The sequence below is a fragment of the Phoenix dactylifera genome, chromosome 5 (assembly GCF_051530095.1).
Source record: "Phoenix dactylifera cultivar Ajwa chromosome 5, Ajwa_hap1_PhDact_Kaust_v1.1, whole genome shotgun sequence".
Taxonomy (NCBI): Eukaryota; Viridiplantae; Streptophyta; class Magnoliopsida; order Arecales; family Arecaceae; genus Phoenix; species Phoenix dactylifera.
The window spans coordinates 33,522,378-33,545,880 of NC_143194.1; the positions used below are offsets into that span (position 1 = coordinate 33,522,378).

Here is a 23,503-nt window from a genome sequence, read left to right on the forward strand (position 1 = left end):
AATATTTGCTTGTTGAAGTTTTCACCCACAAGTCTGCTGGCTCCTGCGAGCATGGCATAGTCTAGCTAGTCATAATACTTGTTGGTCGCACCCTATGCTGCATCAGCCACTCCAAAATTTGCATATGTTGCCCTCGCTCCTTCCATTCCTTTTGCTACCCTTCCTCCCATTCTCCCTTGCTTTTATCACATCACTTTAGCTCTCAACATGGACCCCTGACTAGCTGCACTGAAGCTGCCCGCCACCCCCTCCCCTCCGTGCGCCCTTCCTCACCTTCCATTTACCTACAACACCTCTTACCTAAGGCCCCCACTAACATGTGTGAGCAGAAACCCGCCATAGACCTCACTTATTCAATCTTAGATATTTAAGAGTGAATAAAGCTTGGCTTTCTAGATAGGTCAATAAATTATGATCCTTCTCTCCCTTTGTTTCTCTCTCTTGCCCTAGAAGTTCCATAGAAGTAAACTCGCATACATATCCAAGGCTTCCATAACCCACAGAATAAAAAAATCACCCCAACTCACCCTTGCTCCTACAAGTCATCAAGCAACTGCATTAAAAGTGGCAACCCTAACCCCCATCCTCTATCTACCCACAACACCCCTCATCGGGTTCTCCACTGACGATGCACATAGAATCTCACCTTGTAGCAAACACCAACAATCACCAAACAACTTATATCCAATATCAAATATTGAAGGGCGACTAAAACTTGGTTTTATAGATACAAGGACAATAACTTATGTTCCTTCTCCCCCTCCCTTGCTCTGTCTCTATTGCCCAATAAATTCCGTGGAAGCATGCTCGCCTTCACATCCAAGAATCCTCTTCTTGCCCATAAAGAACAAAGTAATTTAAGTTTATGCAGCTGAATCTGATCCATGATTTCTGTCTAGATTGGGATGGTATATAAAGGAGAAGGGCTCAGCAACCAAAAAAAAAAGAAGGGCTCTCCTTTGAGGCTCTTAGTCTAAGAGATCCTAAAACTGCCACATCCCTTCTCTCACCCCAACCCATGGTTTCCCAAAATTCTTCTATGCATTCTTTTCCACCAACATTGCCAGAGAAATAGTGATCATGATGGCTCGATTGTAGTTTAAAGATGGAGATCTCTACTCTGTAATCATCAAATCAACTTCCATTATTATCACAATCTTCCTCAACTCTCATTGCCCCTATCTTCTTTAACTCCCTGTCACCCTCGCCTCCCAAATACCCTCATTGCCCTCGTTCCACCCATCTCCATGCCCTCTAGCCTAACCTCACCCCAAATCACTCTTTCTCTTGCCATACACCATCAATCAACTGCCTTAAAGCGTTCTATGACCTCCATCCACCCACAACTCCACTCACCCTGGTTCTCCATCAACAAATGTGAACAGAACACTACCTTATGACCAACCCCGACTACCCCCTCCCCTCGGGCCTTGTTGTATCTGATGTCAAATATTTGAATATCCAATGCATGGTCTTGCAAATAAAAGGTCAACAGATTATGTTTTTTCTCTCCCCTTCTTTCTCTCTACCTCTTTTTCCTCAGAAATTCCATGGAAGCAAGCTTGTTTTAGCATCAAAAACTCTCCTAGCCTATAAAGAACAAAGCAATTTAGGTTTTATGAAGTTTAATCTGATTTGGGGATCTCAATTTAAGAGTCCCCAAAACTATCATGTCCCTCTTCTCACCCAAACCCATGATTTTCTTAGACCCTTTCATGATTCTTCTACCCACAATCACTTGAGAAATAGTGATCATGATGGCTGGATTCTAGTTTAGAGATGTAAGATCTCCATTAAACATTTCCCTCGACTCCTATTAGCCCTTATCTTCTTTTACCCCTTGTATCTCCTGCCTATCCATATCCCCCGATTGCCCTTGCTTCACCTATCCCCTGTGCCTCCTAACCGCCATCCTCACTCCAAGTCTACTTCACCACAAATCCCTGACCAGTTGCACTAAAGCACCCCTTTCTTCCTCGCTCTTTATCTGTCTACAACCCCACTTACCCAAGATCCCATTAACAAGTTTGAATGAACATTGTCTAATGGCCAATTGCAAAAAAACCCACACCCAAGACCTTGCTATATCTAGTGTCGTAAAATAGACAAGCGGTTTAATCGTGCTCCCCTTTCAATGTCTCCTGATATTTCCCGACAACCAAACCCCACACAAATTCATGCCTCCATGCAAAAAACACCCCATCAGGCAATTACATCAAACGAAAGTTTCAAATACCAGTAAAGGCGGCTTCCTAGTAAGGTTGGCAAATTCTGACCCAGCTCGTCAATCCGATCCGTATCTAACCTACAATAAACATATTTGGGTTTGGGCTAAACAAGTTTGGGTCGTAAACAGGTTGACCCATATTGACCTGTTTAGTAAATAGGTCAGGTTCAGATTCCATGATCTAACCCATTTATCCCGTTTAACCTATTTAATTAGTGGGTTGTTTGGACTTGGCATGGAGAGCGGAGCCTAGCTGGATGGGCTTGCTATTTGCTGGTTTCATATATACAACGAACAGACTTTGCTGTGGACTTGCATCAAAAGCCAATCATATAAAAGGGCTAAAAACCTCTCTTGTGAGGCCTTCTCGTGCTTAGGGTTTTTCCCTTTTCTGTTGTAGCTGCCGAGCTCCAAACCAACCGTAAAGAACATGGTATCTCTCTCTTTCTTTGTATTCTAGCACTCTGATTAGGGTCTCGAAAGAACCTGGTATCTCTTCTCCCCTTCCTCTTCTTTCTCGTAGCCATCACACAAGAATTTTAGGATCAAGAAGAAGCTAGAGAGAAACATGAGAACCACCCCATCCCCCAGTAGATCTGCATGAGGCCCAACAACATCATCACGTACTTTCGATTTTTTGCTCTTTTTTCTTGAATTTTTTGCTCTTCTTCTTTCCCATAGTTGTTGTACAGGACCTTCAGGATCAAAATAAACAAGAGAAAAAGATAAGCCAAAACCACCCTATCCCTCATCGGATCCGTATAAGGACCGACAACACCAATAAGTATTCTTTCAATTTTGCACTTTTTTCTTGGAATTTTTTCTTCAATTAGTGTTCCAAAATCTTCAATCTGATATGTCTTCTCTATTTCATCTTTTTCTTTCCCATGGACTTCAAGATTGAGAAGCTAAGGAAAAGATGAGGCAAAATTGTCCTATCCCCCACTCGATCTTTATGAGGATCGATAACACCATCTAGTACTTTTTTGAATTTTTGCACTTTGCTTGGATTTTCATCTTTTCTCCATGTTAGCGCCGCACCAAGCTACGGTTAAATAGATAATAGTTGGACCTAACTAATGATTGCCGAAATGAGCCGAACCAGCCGATTCAGCCTGAATCGAGCCGACCCGGTCTCTGACTGGGTCGATTCTCAAATGAAAATCGTAGTCGGAACCGACCGAAACCAGCCGAAAATTGATGAAACTAGACGGTTCCGTCCGGTTCGAAATGGTACCGAACCGTATCGATTGCCGACCGGTATGGATTTCGATACTGGTTCAACGAACTTTGGACCTAACCCAATCCGACCTATTTATTAAACAGATTAAACAAGCTGGATCAGATTACTTGCTTAATAAGCATGGCATGTTCAGGTTTCAAATCCTAACTTATTTAATAAATAGGTCAGGTACAGGTTTAGAATTTTCTGAACCGACCCATAAACAACCCAATCCGACATGATTGCCGCCACTACTTCATGGTTTCTCCATAAAGCAAGACACCTTGTGTCACATCCAATCTCATCCAAGTGGCTGCCCTCATCGAGATCTCAAAAGGTATGCTCGTTCCTCTCCCCTTCTTTCCTTTTTCTTTCTCTTTCTTTCTTTCTTTGTTTCTTTTTCTTCTTTCCTTTCTTTCTTATTTTGTTCTTTTCTTTTTCTTCTTCCTCCCTTTTTTCCCTTCTTTTCTTTTTCCCTTCCTTTCTTCTTCTTCTTGCTTCTTTTCTTTTCCTTTTCCTCTTCTTTCTTTCTTTCTTCCTTCTTTCCTTCATTTCCTTCCTTTTCGTCTTCTTCTGTTTTTCCTTCCTTCGTTGCTTTCTTTTTTTTCTTTCCTTCTCTCTTCCTCTCTCTCTCTTAATTTTTAGCCACACTATTTAAAAAAAAAAAGCCAAATGGATCAAACTTTGAGTCTCAAAAGACCTTGCATTCTCCTCGAATCGCAAGTCTCCCCAGCCTTGTCATCTAATAGAAAAACGGTAAATAAGTGGATGTCCCACATGAGACAAAGGCAAGACAATTGAAATGCCCATGTAGGTGCGTTTCAAAATCCCGCCCTAGTCCTAGTTCCAATTTCCTCATAAGAATGGGATGCAATAGCCGGGATACACCCATGGTCCACCGAACTGGTACCAATAGACGTACCGGTGGCCTACCAGACTGGTTCAGTACCAGTTCGGTACAGTTCGGTACTAGTGCTGAATCAGTCTGCGCTGCCCACAGCGCGCGCGATTCACATCGGTACGCCTCCGTACCAGTCGGTTTCAGCCCCAAAGGGGCCGGAACCGTTTTCTACCGCCGTACCATACCGTACCGATCAGGGGCCGAACCGATACGAAACGTGCTAAACTGGCCGGTACCATGGATACACCCCATCCCACAGAGATCTAAAAACGTGTCCTAAACTGACCACCATCCTATCTCTTGATTGCTATCACTTTCAAAATTAGGCATAAAGTCGAATATTACACCCTGTCATCCATACTCACACTCCTATTCAATGCTAGCATTGTTGTGCCAAATTATCCTATTCTGCCACTCCTAGGAAACCTCTTATTCCTCCCACTACCCACACTACAAACCTCACTAAAAGATGGCCGGCAATTTAGCCACTCCTCTACCCCATATCCCTACCTCACAAGTCCAAAGCAATCAATGTGGCTTTGCTCATATGACATCTCTACATACATGGACCGGTGTGTGAATTTGTGGTTCAAACATCCAATACTTTATTGAGAACAGATTATTACCATCCAATACTTTATAGAGAACAGTTTACTACCATTCTATCTTTATTTATTTATTCTCTTGCTCTCCCATTTCTTTGATATTATTGTTTGGATCCAAACTTTACTTTGCACAAACTCAATATCAAGATAGACAGATTTAATTTAAGTTCTCAATTCCTAAAGAACCTGGGATATCAATTCCTACCCAGATCCACTTCAGACTGCAAATATTTGTTTAAGCAAATGTGAAAGTTCAAGAAATTCTTGCAACCATGTTCTTGAACCAGTGGCTAGCTTAGTGGGCAAAAGTGGACTCATTAGCAGAAATTGAGCAATGCACTTGATCATTTAATATTAATCGGGCAACATAGGGAATTAACTTAAAAACAATCTGAATCAGACTGTAATCTCATTGTTCACTAAGCCTCTCTATTAATTCCCTTCAATTCTCAATGACAGTGTCACAGTATATAACGAAGAAGGATCATTAAAGAATAAATTCTTGCCATTACACAAGACAGCTCAAGATGCCCCTATTATGATTGTTAATTTCAAATGAATGGAAGTGGTCTCTCCATCAATTTAATTTCAGAATTCTCGCAAACATGCAATCATAATTATACATTACTAGTGACTTAATATCTCAACAGAGTTACTAGTATGCATGAAACAAACCTTCAACAAAGCTAATAAGTATATTTAGTAGATGAAAATTAAACACAATTTTTCCCCAACCAAAAAAGAGCACTACCTGGTCCAGATTATTGTCTGCTTTAACTAAAACTGAATAATAAACCTTGTGAGGTTTATTATCTGCTATTTCTTCTCTCTCTTCAATGTAGGCAACACGTAAAGATGGATACCTATGACATTAGCATTTGTAAATGAATAATAATAGAAATTTGAAATAGAAAATGCTAATAATTATGCAAATAATTAAGCTATACCTTATCATCAAATCAATAATGTCCTGAGCATGCGGATCACCAGACGACCTTTGTTCTCCAAACATTTGACAAGAGATAACATATGTGAATTTCATGTCTGCTAGTGCATCTAATTGGGCAGACAATGATTGCTGGCTGTTCTTCTTATTGTATTCTCGTTCCATGGCAATAAGTCCTCTATCAATATCTGATTGAGCATTCTTTATCATGTGAGGATGAAAGGATCCACTTTCAATGTTAAAAGATCACAAGTGAAGAGTTCTAAGTATAAATTCCAAGCTATTTACATAAAGAAAATAAAAAAGGTGATGAACGGAATTCCTCTTATACAAATAAATACTTCATATATTTACAGTCAAACTCACCATTATCACGAGTCCTGTCAAGAAATGCTTGTAACTTTATTGCCTTTCTATAGTACATCATTCCTCGAACTAGTTTGTTCAAAGAAGGAAAGAAGTTTATGTTAGAACAAGAATTTGAATAACATGAAACTATAACAACTAGGAACAACATGTCAACATTTTAGGTTCACATTAATAACTGCTGGATCTGAACCACCTGTGCGACTTAGTGTTTGCCCACGGAAAGAAGCCCAATATCGAATTTCTTCATTGGTCACCTTAGGACCTAAACGTTCCAGGAAGTTTTTCCACTCATCTGAAAATAGAACATGAAAATCATGCCACAAGAAAAACCATCTTCAAGGAAACAATTGTTTAGTTCCAATTCTCCTTGAAAATTACCTGGATATATCTTTTGCATATAAGATAAGATGGATGCCCTATCTTCACTTGAATGAAGCTCCTCCTCTGAAAAATTAACTTCTTCAATGAAGTATGGAGTCATCACACTAATTTCAAAAAAGAAAAAAAGGTTAGTTAGATCAAGAAATGTCATCCAAGAAGCTTCTCTCTCTAGTAAGTAGAACTTAAAATGCCGCACATATCCTTTGAATATAAAGCATCATCAAATTAGGGATTGGGAGGGTGGACTTGGTGCAACGGTAAGGTTACTCCATTGTGACTTAGGTGTCACGAGTTCGAAACATGGAAACTGCCTCTCGTTATGATTGGGCATATCTGACCCTCTCCAAATCCTGCAATGGTGGAAGCCTCATGCACTAGGATGCCCTTTTATCAAATTAAGGATTGGGCTTTGTCCAATTTTTTTCTCAAAAAAGGAACATGAAACTATATTCTTGTATCACAAGTTCCAGAATTCTAGTTTTGCTAATCCACTCTCTTTTCCCTTTTCAAGTAATGCCTATATTCAATATAACAAATAAAATGTAGCATTTGAGAAAGCTTTTAATGTATTCGGTGCATGGACAGGAAAACTTGATGATTGTTCACACTATTAGGGGCAAACATTTTTTTATTAGAACAATTTAGTTGTATATCTCGATACTTAATCATATAAAAGTATAAAACTAATAGGAAAAGAGAACAATAGAACAGACTCCCAAAGCAAAGATATATACCCTGGTGTCTATATCCAAGGAAGGCTTGTTAATTGTGTGTTCAAAGCATGGTATGCTGAACCGGCCTGTACCGGCTGATTCAGCCCGTACCGAATCGGTATGGTCCCTGACCGGTCTGGTTCTAGCGTGAAAAATGGTTTCATGAAATTTTTTCCGCGAGCGCACTGCCGGTTCGATACCGGTTCAAACCGGTCCGGTAGGTGACCGGTATGCCTACCGATACCGGTATGGCGTACCTTGGTTCAAAGGCATATAGCTAAAAGTGAAATATAGTTAGTTTAAACTCTTTGCTTCCATCCTTCATGATTCTAGGATTCAACAATGCTTTAAACACAAAGCCACAAATGGGAGATCTTTATTTCTTAAACCATAAAAGTTTGCAAAGGATACGGTACTTGTAATTTAAATAGTGCTAGTAATGTCCAGAATTAAAAGTTCCTCTTTGAAATGTGTAGTACAGTTAGCAATTTTAGTTGCTTAAGGATAATAACATCAAAGAACTGATCATTGTATCTGAAAAATCTGATTACCTAAATGACAACATATTGCGAACTTTGGGAGCAATAGGCATATCCATAAAAAGAGAAGTCGCAAAAAATGAGATGCGTCGTCGAGCCTCTAAGTTAGTAGGAATATCCGCAGCTGTTTCTTTGACAGAAAGCAGCAAAAATAGTCGTTTAACCTGCCATGAAGTAGGCAATGGATTAAGGCAAAATAAACATTTTATAAATAATAATACGTCAATATCAACCTGCTCCTTCAATGGGCCATCATCTGGAAGCGGGAAACATAGGGAAGAGTTTGGGGCATTTGATGCAAACAACTCTGATTCATGGTCTCTTAAATGCACCAGATAGTTGTTTGCATCAGGTAGTTGCTTCAGTTCGGGGCCATCATCATTCCACTTCATGATTTGAGAACAATTAATCATATCCGATATCCTGTATGAAATATAGTCTGCTTTATTATTATTATCAAACATTAAATTAGAGCAGAAAAGAGCACTTGTTTCCGTATCTCACCTGCAACCATCTACCATCATATCACTGATCAAGATTTCAACAATATCTTGAAGTAATATGACTACTTTATCCCGATGATCTTTATCATTCTCAAACTGGTTGAAGATATGAGAAATAAAACAAGGGAAATCACTGATGAGTACAGAAAAAGATGTAAATTAAAAATAAAAATTTGAACAGCTATAACATTGTAACTACCAGTAATTTAATTAGTTGGACAAATTTATCATGGAGAGTTTGCAGTTCATGCATCTTAAAATCCACAAGGAGGCTTGAATTTCTGATACTTCTTTCAATTTCATTGAAGATCGTATCCACAATCCTGGAACACCACTTATATAATGTTACAATGATATTCAAGATAAACAGAAAGCAAGCGACAGAATTGATGTTTTGAAAGTAGAAGAAAAGGTAGAAACAACTATAAACAAAATAGTGTATAGAAGGAAAGAAGACATCTACCTTTTTTCAAGTTCACCAACAACAAGAAACTTGAAGATACTTTTTACGGAGTCATAACACTCCTTAACTGCACAGAACATATAATTATCTTTTTTTAATTTTCGGTGGAGGTGCTCATATTTTCCAACAAAATCTCTAGTCATGTTCACTGCTGTTGAAAACTGGCATTAAAAGGACACGTGAGTCATAAAGCCAAATGATATCACATAGATCTGATAATTTTTCCAAGAATAAAGAACAACCTTACTAGCTAAGAGAAACAAGGGCCACCGCACAAGGCCAGAAGTCAAGCCTGATGACAGTGGCATGATCATCAAATCCATCTCTCTGTTGGCATGGAAATTAAATTGTTAAACTTTCTAGTCCCAGAAGATATTGCATTAAAAAGCAAAATTAGCAACTACCTGTTGCTTATTAAGTCCTCCAAACGGAAACTGAAGATGATTTGATTCCAAACTAAAGCAAATTTAGCGAAATCATTTCTTTCAGTTTTTGAATCCTGATGCAAGCAAAGAAAAAAAAAGAGGTTATTAACATGGGAAAGGAGTGATCAAATTCTTTTACAATGAATAAAAAATAAGTAACAACGCTCACCTTAAAAATGTTGTTTTGCAAGAAGCTTCTGAAAGTCCTCTTGTTTGCATTTTGTGATGAGTGAGGTACAAGAAAAACATTAAATGCAGAGGGCAAGCAGTCAAATCTACTTCTCACCATTCCCATCGTACGAATCTGGATAAGAAAGGTAATCGATTCCCAAAATTAAACTTGGACATCCCAATTATAAGCAAAGTATATGCATCTGATTTAAGCATGCAAATTTGCAGATAAGATGGCATCACACCTCGCCCAGATGATGAACAATGCCATAAATTCCACCAAATATTGTGCAAAATATAGAATACCATATTTGTGTGTCCATGAAATAGACCTGTAGTAAACATGAAAATTGCGCACTCAATTACAAGGCTTTTCAAGAAATATGACCATAGAGAAATTGTGAAAATGTAGAAATTCAGTGTCCAAAACAAGAATTTTAAGCAGGATCGGTGGAACCGTCCCGAATCGGATGGTTCCAGCCATTCCAAGCCATACCGGCGGCCCACTAGTACGGTTCCGGCAACCGAAACAAAAACTGTTGCCGGAGGCAGAGGAGGAAGAAAGAGAGGAAAAGAGAGTGTGCGGGGGAGAGAGGGAGAGGGAAGGAGTTCGACGGAGGGTGGTGGAGGCCGGTGCCGGGGCGAAAAGGGGAAGCCACGACAGTTCTCCTGTTTCGAACGAAACAAGGGTCGGCCACTTTTTTAATTTTTCAATTTTTAAGTGAAGTCGGCAAGCGATTTGCTGACTTCACTTAATCGCAAAATTAAAAAAGTGGCCAACCCCTGTTTCATAACCACCACAGCTCCCCCTTTCCACCCCTCCACCGGCCTCCCTCCCTCCCTCCCCTGCTCTCTCTCTGTTCCTCTCTCGTTCTCCCTCTTCCCCGCCTCTTCTACTGTCGGTACGAGCCTAGCATGGCGGGATGCGGGCCCATACCGACTCATCCCATTGGAGAACCAGTACGGTGCCCAGTACCAATTCCGCTAATGTTGATTTTAAGTATGTATTAAAGCATCCTTACAAGAATAATTGGGGACCATATAGCAAGAATTGCACCAGCATTGCTTCTAACTGAGGCAAAAAAAGGTAGATGGTTATTGTAAACAAGATTTATATTTTATCAATTACTCTAACATTTGAAATATCAAGCTCACCTTCTGGAAATAGCTCATGCCAATCATATTCGTTTACACTAACTTTCATTATTTGTTTTGTGGGTTCTACAAGTGGCTTTATCTGCATGTATCATAAGTCCAAAGAATCAATAAATATGGGAATTAAGCACATTAGCAGGTCAATTCTTATCTACATAAAGACAACACAAGTTTAAATATGTTTGCGCCTACCAAATGGGAAAAATATATGAAAACATTAAGACTTTTAGCTTTTCCAATTATCAATGAAGAAGAGGAGATACCCGAAGTATGTTGACATTAGACAGATATGAAGGATTAGAAACAGATATTTATTGGAAAAGAGTATGTCTACCAAAGCATAATATACTTCAAAATAATACATTCATGACAAGATATGGATTTAAACAAAATAAATCTTTTTGCTTATAATCATAAGCCCTGAATGTCATGCATCTTAGTGGGTGACTAGTACTGGTGCCTCTAACTTCACTTGGTATCTATTAGGTAATCTGATCACAGAACCGTTTTTTTTTTCTTTTTTTTTTTCCATTTTTTGGGGTAGGGGGATGTGGGGATGATATCATTAGTCAAAGACTCAAAATTGTTGGTCATCATGCACACAATATTCAAATACACATTAAGTTTTAGAACCTATTTGTAGCACTTAGTACTAAAGTACTAGTAAGCTAAGATCCATTAGACTTTTGCAATCTTCATCAAATACTAGACCATGAAGATTATGGTGCCAATCTGTAACAAATACCAGATAGCAGTTTTTAAGGATAGGAGTTATTCAAACAGTAAGGCAGAAAGACATCAACTAAATTAACATGAAGTAAACTCACAAGACATACATTCTTAACAATTGATTTAACAGAAAATTCTGAGCTGCTTAGTTTTAAAAGCATGTGAATGGCAGTCATATGCTCTCACAATTCCCCAAACACTGGAACAGTAAGGCAGTGATGCATCCAAGGGGATGCAAGCGCCCCCCCCCCCCCCCCCCAAAAAAAAAAAAAAGGAAAAAAAATTCTGAAAATCTCCATACAAGTATAAGGCTGATTTTCCAGCCCCTCCAAAAAATTACGCATGCCCTCCTTTCATGACCAAAAATCATGCTGTGATTATCTTGTAGTTAAATCTTGAATGCATGATTGTGTCTTGTATCAATAAGACAATTTTCGTCTCTTATCAAGTGAGGAAGCTGTGTAAGGTTCACAATCTCGAAGCCAAATCCTATATTGGTACCATGCTGATATAGTGTTGGTATGCTCAATATAGGGTTAGTTCGGTGTACCAAGACTTAGTACGCCTCCTGTGCTGAGTCTTGATTCGGCAATGGTAAGCAGTAAACACCGGTATAGCAAACCTAAAGCCTTAAAACATATTTATATCAAATCCTATCAAAAATGGTTTACCAAAAAAATCCTATCAAAAATTAAAATTCTAATCAAATACGGAAGTGTGGTCTGCAAGCTTCCCAAATCAGAACCCTATCCATTCTAATCCAATAATGACTCGATAGGAGGATAGGTTCAAAATTACCCCTCAATAATCAACAAGTCACAGCAAAAGTTCTCCTATGGAAGCCCAACGCCAATGCACCACGACAGGTTGCTCTTCATCATTATTGGTTAACTTGCATGGAGGCAAATGTGTTTGCAGTGGAATTTCTTTTTATCCAATGTATAATCATATTACGATTGTCTTGCACCATTCTGTTTGATTTGATCAGATTTCCTCACCCATAGAACCAACTTCCTGTCCCTACTGCACCCACAAGTATGATTCGTGAGCTCATACAGGCTTCTCCGGTCTCTTTCAATCACAACAAGCCAGTCATTTTAACAACTTAATGTCTTTCAATTTTTCGACTATTAAAGCAGACAATAAGTATAGTTCAAAGAAAAATTAGATGTATACTTATTTATAGTAAAATAAAAGGATATGTTTATTAAGGAATAGAAGTGCAAGTAATGTAAGTTAAAATCTTGTATGGACATGGACTTGGTTTTCATTGTTGATAAAAAAGTAAAAAGATATAAAAACCATAACATACATAATTTTTTTATTGTTAGCAAGATTTTTTTATTATTTATGTTTTTTTTGTTTTTGCACCCCCCCCCCCCCCCCCCAACCAACCCCCACCGCCACCCCCACCCATGGATCAATCCTAGAATGCCCTTGCAATATGGATGTAAGCAATTTTGTGTATGTGTTTTATTAACCATTTCAAGGAAGCCAAGTAGAGATAGTTTTAGTAATATTGGACTTCTTGAGTCCTCTAAACAAACTAAGTAGCCGAAATATTTACATGCAAGTCAACATACAATAAAAAAAGATAAATAAAAGAAAGCAAATATCCCTTAAAATGCAGGAACCAGTGTATCTGAATCTAATGACATATGCCTCTGGAACCAAAGTGGGTCCATGATATTAAAGGTCTGTGGCATGCAATTTTAGGTCTTAAGTGAAAACAATCTATGTTGGTGTCAATGCATAAACAAATTGCACTATATATTGAGTGTAGAATCCTTTTTTTATCCTTCTAACGTGGAACTCATACTGCTGGGACAAACAACAACAGCCCATCACCACCCCCTCCCAACTTCTATGTTTTTCTAAAACACTTACCACTGGTTACCACTTACCACTTACCGCTGGAACCGGATATATTGAGTGTAGAATTCTTGTTTATCCTTCTAATGTGGAATGCTTACCACTGGGATGAACAATAACAACCCACCACCATCCCCACCCAACTTCTATGTTTTCCTACAAACACTGGTTCTCAGAGTAACATGGAATAAGATCTTTCCCAACTTTCCCAGGAGACCTCAGAAAAGAATCTTGCAAAGTGGCTCATGTATTTCCCATCCCTACAGCTCCACTAACACATACATTGTTCTTGAATCTTTAGTGGAAATTGTCACTTAATCACCTTCAGCACCAGCAATTAATAATTGTCAGCCACATGAAACACTAGTAGTGACTTTTGTTCATCTTGAGAGAGGAGTTCTTGCAAAGATCTGACTATAATGCTCATGGGAGATTGGCAAACAACTTAGTTCTTTTAGTTGTTTTTGCATGGCAGTTTGAAGAAATCAACATTTCTCAACCATCAATCTCTATTGCAAAAACCCAGTTATAATGCTCCGCATTCATGTCTTCTTTTACATACAATGCTTTTAGGTCATTACTTGGTCATTGCATCTATGTTAAGCAAGCATCAAAAGTCTCTAGTGCTTTATGTTCCCAAATTCCTTGTTAGTTAAACCTGTACCTTTTGCAGATTTCATATACTAGGAAATAGACAAGTAATGCACATTTAAGAAAAATGAATATTTTAGAAATCATCATTGATTACCTCAAAGTTGTAGCTGAATGAAAATTTGCTTGACAATAAAATTACCCAGAATATTGTATACCTGAGAAAAGGGAGTGTCAATACATTTTATTGATAAAATGATTTTCAAAATACAATTCAAAAAATTACTTTAGAAGTGATACTTGACGTTCTAGCATCCCTTGTCCAATGTACAGTCGAGGCTGCACAAAAGAACTCTTATTGGAACCCATCAATAGAATAATACATTCTAAAACTTTTATATCTAAACATACAACATAATTGGACATTATGAGAAATCAACAAAGATATGATATAACATGCTCAATCACAGATCAGAGCACAGTCATATCTGAGAAAGGATGATATTAAATAAAGTAAAGACCTTGGATATAGAACAGTTGATAGACATCGGCTAAAAGTTATAATCTGAAAATGAGCAGTATAATAGTGGAAAATAAAAAACAACTCATCAGAAAACCAATAAATCTTTGCATTCCAATTCCTCAGGTAATTAGAGGAGCCTATCTTGTGTTATTCAGATTGTTCCATGCAGCACGCTCTAAGGTTACCCACAACACAACTTATTATTTCACTCTACATATTATCCCATCAACAACCCACACAAATTGCATTCCTAATCCAGATTTATAAATTCTTATCAAATTATTATGCCAATGTTTTCCGCTTGCTAAGGAACAGACAGAGATGAGTCACAAAATTATTTATAGATAAATTATTTGAGCTCCTCAATTGAGCCAATTATAATTTCTTATGTTTCTGTATACCATACACTGAAATTTCAACTGCTGGGAGTTGAACAAGACACCATAAGCAGAAGATGGAAATAATCTGTAAGTATTTCAAGTAAAGCTACAGTTTTCAAAAGTTCCTTTGCTTTGCAGGAACTAATCTTGAACACATGCAAATGAATGGCAGATGACAAAGACTGCAGAATGCTAGACTGCATATAAAGTGTTTCAAGGCACTTTCTTGTTTCAGTCAAGAGACCTAATGTTTTGTTGCTCTCGTTTGTTTCTTTTTTCTTTAATCAGTTAATTGTCGGTACATAGCTTTGTTTCTTGGCCACTCTATAGTACAAAATGCTTGTCTTTAAGGACAGATTGAAGTTTTCTTTAATATCAGTGGAGAATGATTTTTTTTAAAAAAAAAGTTACGCCTGTCTGATCTCTGATGATTATAAATTCACTTTCATTAAGGTAGAACTATGAAGCAATCTGATAGAGTTAAACTAAATAATTTAGGGAATCTTATAAAGAATATCAATATGTGCTAGATTTGGGGATAAATTATGGGGTATGACACACACAATAAGTTCATTTCTTAAAGTGTTCCCGACTCATGATGAAACCGCTATTTATTCAATTAGGCATAGAAGTTGGTGAGAGGCCCTAAATATCCACGTAACAGTGGGAACAAAATTTTTAAGGCTTGTCAAGACATGGTTTGGTGGTACGTGGTAGTTCACTCAAATACCAACTTTGCCAAAATTTGAGCTCTTGTTAACGAATCTGGCTATTGTATTTCATATCGCAGATTGATTTGGGTTGACAGTTCGTTGAGTATTGATGCCAAATTTAATATATGAAGGTGGTCCTTACTTCAGGGTCCACTGGTATTAGAGAACATTAGTCTGATTCAAGGAATACTGAATTGGCCCGTACCGGCCGATTCAGCCAGTATCGAACCGGTATCGGCTCTGACCGGTCCGGTTCGGTGTTAAAAATCGGTATTGGCCCGAACCGGCCCACCGTACCTGTTTTAAATTTTTTTGGGGCTTTTGGATGTGTAAACCAAGCCGAACCAGTGGTACCGGTCCGTACCGATACCGGCGCCCACCGGTACGTTGGTACGGTCGGTACGGCTCTGATCACTCTTCTAGAGGCTATTCAATGGGCAAGGAAATTTAGTTTGTTTTAGGTCGACATAGGGCCAATGAAGCATAAGGCTGGGTAATGCTATATTGGGCAAAATATGTTGGGCCCCTCTGGGGCCTTTGTACAGGCCTAAGTACTAAAACACCAAAACAGGAACACCTAAAACAATGTCCTTACTATGTTGATCTCTTTTAAGATATCAAAACATTTGAGTTTCAAGACAGTACTTTGTGATGTTGCATACCATCTATAATCTGTTGTACATTGTCATTTTCTAGAGCTGCCACAGCTCGCCTTAATAATATGTAGAAGCATATTATTTTCTTCAAAAAGGTTACAATACATACCAAGATAATTTTTACGTTCATGAATATCTGTGTGTATGTGATGTTGCAAATATCAGTGTAGCAACAGTGGTCCTTGTATCTTATAAAATTGCAAATATAATGGTCAAGGATCTTAGCAGTCCATTTTTGTTAATAATGACATATACATAAAACAATTATATTCAAACTTTTCGACTTAAAGATTGGATTAGGAGATAGTGGTTGGTGCCAAAAAGACTGCTTTATTTTGATGAGTTTAAACTGTTACTGCCACACTAATTTAAATCTTAATCCATCAATTGTTCTAGTTCCAGTTCTTATATGTTATGCAGAAATTAATTTGTGATCGTACAATGTAGTACTTGAACTTGAAGATTATGCATATATTCAGGAATCAGATAAAAAAAAACTTACTTGAGCCCACCATGACAGAACGTTGCACACCCACCAATTTGAGGTTTCAATGTAGCTGCTAACCATAGGAACAAAAAATAATGCCATCCCAATTACATTGGTCATCAAGTATACTGCAACGACAATCATATATGATGACAAACAAAAAATGTCAAGATTGTTTTCAGAATGTTTGGTGTGGCAGAGAGAATCTCCACGTGAAGTGGCATAAGAAACTGGAAGGGTAACAGCCCATGCAGCAGCAATAAAAAACTTGACCAGGAATCTTAGTTTCTGATTAAAGTTCATTGTGTTCCTTGCTTTCCATGCAAAAGCAATGTCTAGAGTCACTGCAATGAAGCAAATTCCATAAAGATATTTTCATTATAAAAACAATTCTAACAAAGATTCATTAAGAAAAAAACTAGAAAGAGCAGTTGTCACATCAAAAACACAATATGTAGTAAAAATGAAAGATTCATTAAAGATTAAGGCACTAAAATAATCTATATAGGTTGTGTTTTGTAATGTGCTAGGAAAAGGTGCAATGGGTATCCCTACTCCTCAATATCCCTCCAAAGTAATTTTATTCCTGGGTAACGATGTTTGGCCGCAGTTTTGTTATACCTAGTCAAATGTATAATGTTAATGCAACCATTTAGATATGACAACTAAAAGAAGAAAAACTTCAGCTAGCATGGCACATTTTATATTTAGATTCAAAAGATAACCTATTAGCAGACTCATATTGCTCAGAAATATATAAAGACTAACATAAAAAAATTAAATATAGTTGATTGTTTAAATTGAAAACTAAATAAGCAAAATATATTGAATCAGACCTTGTATGAGCCTCAGAACTGCGTTAGTTACAAAAATGCTCAAAATATCCTCAAAGATCATTGGATCAAGCAACTGAAGAGGTGTTTCCAGGTCATGCCATGCCATGATTATCATTACCTAGAAAATATAGCAAATGTTAAATATCAATAATGATCACCTAAGGAAAAAGGGTGAATGCACAAGTTCTACGCATTGGTAGCAGTTGGTTTAAACCTGGAGTGCAAGTACAAAAAATGTCCACATCCTATCAAAGCTTCTAAAAATGTGCCAAAATGATCGAATTTCTACAAAATTTGTCTTCCCCAACCACTTCTGCTGACAACATGTATTTGTAGCAGCCTGCGTGCCATGCCACCATGTCAAAAAAAAGAAAAAAGAAAAAGAAAAAAAAAGATTAGAAATACAAAAGCAATTAGTAAAGAAAATCGGAAATGTCATGATTATGATTTTGCTATAAAGAAGATGAAGTTTAACAGTTATTTTCTTAATCAAGACTCTATGCTCACTAAATAATTAAAGGAGACACCATGATCAGTAAAATAAACAAATATATTTAGGTAACATTTTAATTATAGTTATCCTATGATCTAACAGGGATTACGATGGATTTCAGGTGTAAACGAGGAATGTAAGAATGCATCCAAGCCTCCAGAAGAATTATTGCAACTTTATCTTATGATTGGAAGCTGATTTGAAGCATTGGAATCACGTTAGAGTCAGGATTATTATTTTTGTTATGCGCTTGCAGTCATGACTTTAGTCGGACCTATTTTTTTATGGACTCATTTGCATAGATCATTACTGCTTGAAAAAACTAATTAACAGTTTTATTTAAAAGGTTGGCTTTACTGGTTCTACATAAATGTTCCTCCCAACACCACTAATAAAGAGATTTTGTTTTACTAATAATGTACATACTTTATTTTTTATTTTCTGGGTGAAAGTTTCAATTTCCTTTTCTCTTACTCTGCATATTAGGAATGAGAAACAGGTGTGAGGACCTAGGGAGTGATTCCCTGTTATGCTGGGAATTCTTCTGCCTCGTGTTTGTTTTCTTTGCTGTGTTTTACATTTCCTTTCTTTCCCTTCCTTGTTTACAACATCATGCTTTAACTAAAAGTACTATTGTTTCAAATACTTAGTTATTAGTAAAAGTCAATTAAAGAAGAGTAAAACAAATCTGTTAGAAGGAGAACATGTAGGAAAGACCATGAAATGCACTAATCCACTAGTCAGTGATTGCAGCGATGAAAACAATGTGACATATGAATACAAATTGAAGAATATAAACAAAGCATATAAATCTTGTATACAAGAATACCGAGTTGTTCCCCTCTCACATTCAAAAGGACTGAAAAGTATGCCCAGAATAACTACTTAATGGGAAGCTTCATCTTAAAATTGGAAACAATAGAGCGAAGATGCAGGTCAAGGAGAGCAACTCAAGAATGATGTCGAGTGAAGTTGGCGAACAATCGTGATGTTTTTTAGTAAGAAAAACTGAATCTCTAGAAATATACTGTTTCACGATCGTATGCAGAGCATGCCTACTGAAACCCCAGGTCAGCCTTGAGAGGTTTGCTAAAGCTGAATGAAAGAAAAAGTGCCAACAATGGTATTATAGTTTGTTTAATTATGTCAGCATGAAACTTAGAAACAAGAAACAGTCAACTGTTTCACCAAAACACATTCTTGGGCTAGGCTTGATCATAAGAGTACCAATTCAGGCTGAGACATCATCATCTTCATTCTTTCAATTCCTGCTAATTCTTGCCCACGGCAGTGTAGAATTATGTCCGACTTTTTAGCCTTACAATAGACTAGAAAAATCAACAAGTAAGATAAAGTTAGCAGGTGATGGACCACCAACTAATGACATCATCAACCCAATAAACAGCACTATGAATCAGACATGGAGTGAATAAAAGGACAAAAAAGAGTATTGCTATTTTTGGCTCAGGAACATGGATGGTGTTGAGCAAGAAAACATCAAGCCTCGAGATGGTAAGTTAAATGAAACCCATAGTGAACTGATGTTAGCTAGTAAGGTCAAGATGTACCTAACTATTACCCACCTACCAAAAAAGCTCTCAGTTGAATTGCTTAGCACATCTTCTCGTGGTGTCAGTCATGTAGGCATGGAAATGACTGCCAAAGTAACCAATATTAAGAACACTGATTTATTACTCTAAGCAACAGCAAGCCTAGAAAGTAGCAAAAGAAAGTCAAGGTCTTCGTGCTAAAAAGTGGTTTTGCATCTGCTCCTTAATAGACTACATATGATAAATTATCTCCAGTAAATCAAAGCTACCCACAATAAGCATGAATAGTGCACCCTTAGGAGATCACCTGACAAAAATGACATGAGCACGCATATTGCACCAAGTCATCTATTCAAAAACTGAACTAAATCAACTTAATAAAGAAAGCACGAAGAGCCTATTTGAGACCAAAAAATATGAAAATTAGAAAAGAAATGAAGAAACACAATGTTACGTATGTAGCAACAACTTGAAAATCCAAAATGTTGGTCTTTCAAAAACTAATTGAATGCTTTGTCATATTTCTTTAAATGTTATGGTATAAAGCAATTGGATCCCTTAACCTAGCACATAAAAACAAGCGATACATCTAAATAGGTGAGATGAAGAACAAATCTTTAAATTTATACCCATATATAGTTATATACTAATGAAGTTACCAGCCGACAATAGCAATCCATATGGAAAAATAAAGTTTTTTTTAAAAAAAAAGATATAAATAAGGGAATATGATTGCAAGAGACCTTAGGTTTTTCACTTTTAGTAGAAAACAATGTACAAAAGAAGTCATTGTCAGGACGCATAGGCCAACCAAGCTTGAAACAATCAACCGACCTGCACAGGTTGTAGAATATTCAAATGATGCAGTCAAGTAATATAACTTCACATTATTAGAGGTACGTGAGAGCTAAAATAATAGATAGACACTGCCAACCAGAAATACTCATTAAGATCATCATAATTTCTCCATGCAGAATGGTCAGCAATCCCATTTTGGTTCTTTTGAGCTTCCTTCATTAGCAAAACCAAAATAAGAATATTTGAGGATTTACAAATATGCAACACTAATAGAGATTCAGAAGTGATACAGAACCTCATATATGACCCTGTATATTGGAGTAACAACATTCTTAAGAAAAGATTCACATTCTCCTCCATATGCAGGTACAACCTTTTCTCCAGTGTTCACGCTAACAGCACCAGATAACACTCCATATACCTCATATGCCATCTGATGCAAGAGTTTAATCACATCAAAGGAAAATAAAGAGTGAAAAGGACTAAGAAACACAAAAATGGAAAAAAAACAGTTAATTGTCCAAGTATTCAGTACCAAAAATATATTAAAGAGAAAAAAGACCAGCTTATTTTTCAAGTGACACTAATTTTGGTATTTACATTCAGTACCATGTAATTTCAGCAGCATTAATTTGCATTAACAGCCAGCACGCAATCAAGATGGAAAATCAACTTAATACAATTTCTTGACCTATTATGTATCCTACCCTATCTATTTACTTGATTTTTATTATCCATTTCATTTTGTGACCAAAATAATTTCTACCGTAGCTTCCTATCACAAAACAAAATGATTACAATTAGGTATACAAACACAAGAAACCAAAACATTTGACACAAACAAGGGTAACAGACTAGTCTCGTTTGTTTAAAAAGAAGGCATTCAAATGGAAGCACTGGCACCTCCTGGCAGGCACCATGATTACATAGTAAAATACATTTTGCATAACATTTAGAAACGAGAAAGTATCAAGAAAATGGATTTGATAACATATATCTCAGCTCCTGGACTGACCCGAAAAGGTAAGGGCTTAAAGATTTCCATAACAATGCAAGAAGTTATTATATACACATAAACTCAAAGCATAGCTGCATAGTCCACATCCATAAACTCAAAGCATAGTTGCACAATCCACATTGGTCTATGACAAGATACAATGTATTGCTTCTTTCCATTCATGATAAAGAATAATGATGCACCATCTGTCAAAACAACTGTAAATTTGATGATTGAGTAGAAGCTTAACATATAACGCACAAAAATAGCATGAACCTGGGATTTCCCTAAGAATAGCAAATGACATGCAGAATGTGATTATGAAGGCATGCAGCAATAAACTGTTGCATGGTTCAGACCCAAGAGAGATGCCAAACATATTAAAGTGAATATTTTCCAATAGATGAGCATCTCACGTTAACAAGGAATTGTAATAAAAAATGATAAAGCGAGATGCTATTAATTGGCCATACCACATCACATCAGATAGTATTCAAATTCCAGATAGTCAAGCTCACATCAAGTCCTATGATGCACACTTTTGTCTCATAGTCAGCAGACCTCTAATCATCAATCTTTATTAATTTTATCAGAGGAAACATGGAGAAATCAGAGATCATGCATCATACTTGCTACAAATTCAGTGGCACCATGGTGGATGTCTTTAAGTTGTTGACATACACATAATAATCGCAAAATATTTTTTTTCATTCAGCAGCCCATCTAATTGAAAGAAATTATGTTACATAGAGTTTTTTGCCAGAGGGCCAGCCAGCAGAATTTCCCCTATAAGACCTCTGTAAACTTCAAGACTTCAATTGTAGCTGTTACAATATACTACTACCGTTGATCAACAATATAATGTTAATATATGAGATGAAACAAGGTTAGATGCTAGATTGGATTAATGAGGAAAGCCCTTGAAAACAATACGAATATCAGCAAAATGAAAACGAAGTATATGTAATACAAGTTGAGAGAAAAAGAAAATGAGTATGATGCTCCAATCAAGATTGATGGACAGAAGATATCACACGGTGTTCAATTTCATTATTCAAGATCTCTTGTACAAAAGAACAGAGAAATAGATGAAAACATATAGTATAAATAGAGATGGGTTGTTAAGTGGAGAGGTACTTCTATGGTGTCATTTTGTCATGTGATCAACCATCAACGTTTATTGGAAACCATGAAAAAGGTCTATAAAGAGGGGGAAAAAACAATAGTTTTATATGGCTTCAGCGACCAAAAGATCCATGAGAACACAATGAATGTAGGAAAATGAGAATGTTGAGAGTAGATATATGGTTAAACTAGAAGGGAGATATTGAAAATGAATATATCAGACTAATAAAAGCTATAGAAAATATGGACAGAGCGACAATGAACCAATTGAACTGGTATGGATATGTACAGCAGCATTTAACAAGGCTCTATAAAGAAGAGGTACTTGAACCAAGGTTGAAGGAAAACATAAGGTGAGGACCTAAGGTAGCATGTGGATGAAAGTTATAAGAAAGGATTTGGCAAACTTGCAATAACACAAAAGGTAGTTTTAATAAAAATTATTAGCAGTGGAGGCTCCACAAAACCAACCCCAAATAGTTGAAATGAGGATGGATGATTACAGCTATGTTAATATATAGCATTATTACTTGTGTAGCCTGTGACAATTCTAGAAATCATGGCATTAACAGTACAGTTGTTGAAATATTTGTAATTATCAGGATTGTTACTTGTGGTAAGTTTAGATTACAAGAGCTCCTACGTATATTTTAAATATATCAGATATTGCACAGGTGCAAAATCAGATGACAGCAAAGCCATGTTGATGCATGGATTTTCTACAGTTAGACATCAATAAGATTAAATAAATAAATTTGGCCGGTCAATGATACTCAAGCTTGATTCATAACCTCCATATAGTCTTGGTGATATAAGATCATCAATGATATGCAACTGAGGATTGAGTCCTGGTCTTTTTGCTTCTTTGCATTGTATAGCCGAATTTTAACTTAAAGCCAAATGGAATATTAAGAGTATAATCCCTTTGTCCAGATAACATATTTAAACACTATTCCATCATGGAACCACAGTCATGTTCGATATTCTCCTACTTAAAGCCGCATGCATTTTAAAATTCTTCCAATAACAATTATTCATGAGACTGAACCTATGGTCAAGACAATATTAGAACCATCAAGAAAATGGCACTGCAAAAAAGCAAAAAAAAACACCAATATTGACGTGTATGATGT

The 23,503-nt window shown here is 36.9% G+C and overlaps 1 protein-coding gene across 2 annotated transcripts in view; it reads right to left on the reverse strand.

The window, feature by feature from the left end:
• GSL04 (glucan synthase-like 4) overlaps positions 1-23,503 on the reverse strand; it is a 48,937-nt gene that overhangs the window by 20,080 nt on the left and 5,354 nt on the right. The window contains exons 10-33 of one of the 2 annotated variants that reach the window (XM_008785713.6): positions 20,544-20,681; positions 20,385-20,461; positions 20,194-20,284; positions 17,622-17,747; positions 17,408-17,525; positions 16,587-16,915; positions 14,099-14,151; positions 13,970-14,030; positions 10,621-10,702; positions 10,488-10,537; positions 9,711-9,797; positions 9,464-9,598; positions 9,274-9,368; positions 9,112-9,196; positions 8,870-9,030; positions 8,606-8,729; positions 8,408-8,502; positions 8,137-8,326; positions 7,916-8,067; positions 6,649-6,755; positions 6,464-6,562; positions 6,268-6,336; positions 5,903-6,089; positions 5,707-5,818 (exon numbers count right to left, since the gene is read on the reverse strand). In XM_008785713.6, coding sequence (XP_008783935.1) covers positions 5,707-5,818; positions 5,903-6,089; positions 6,268-6,336; positions 6,464-6,562; positions 6,649-6,755; positions 7,916-8,067; positions 8,137-8,326; positions 8,408-8,502; positions 8,606-8,729; positions 8,870-9,030; positions 9,112-9,196; positions 9,274-9,368; positions 9,464-9,598; positions 9,711-9,797; positions 10,488-10,537; positions 10,621-10,702; positions 13,970-14,030; positions 14,099-14,151; positions 16,587-16,915; positions 17,408-17,525; positions 17,622-17,747; positions 20,194-20,284; positions 20,385-20,461; positions 20,544-20,681 — 2,823 coding nt within the window. The remainder of the gene's footprint in view (positions 1-5,706; positions 5,819-5,902; positions 6,090-6,267; positions 6,337-6,463; positions 6,563-6,648; positions 6,756-7,915; positions 8,068-8,136; positions 8,327-8,407; positions 8,503-8,605; positions 8,730-8,869; positions 9,031-9,111; positions 9,197-9,273; positions 9,369-9,463; positions 9,599-9,710; positions 9,798-10,487; positions 10,538-10,620; positions 10,703-13,969; positions 14,031-14,098; positions 14,152-16,586; positions 16,916-17,407; positions 17,526-17,621; positions 17,748-20,193; positions 20,285-20,384; positions 20,462-20,543; positions 20,682-23,503) is intronic. The other variant, XM_039129178.3, reaches the window with a different exon arrangement.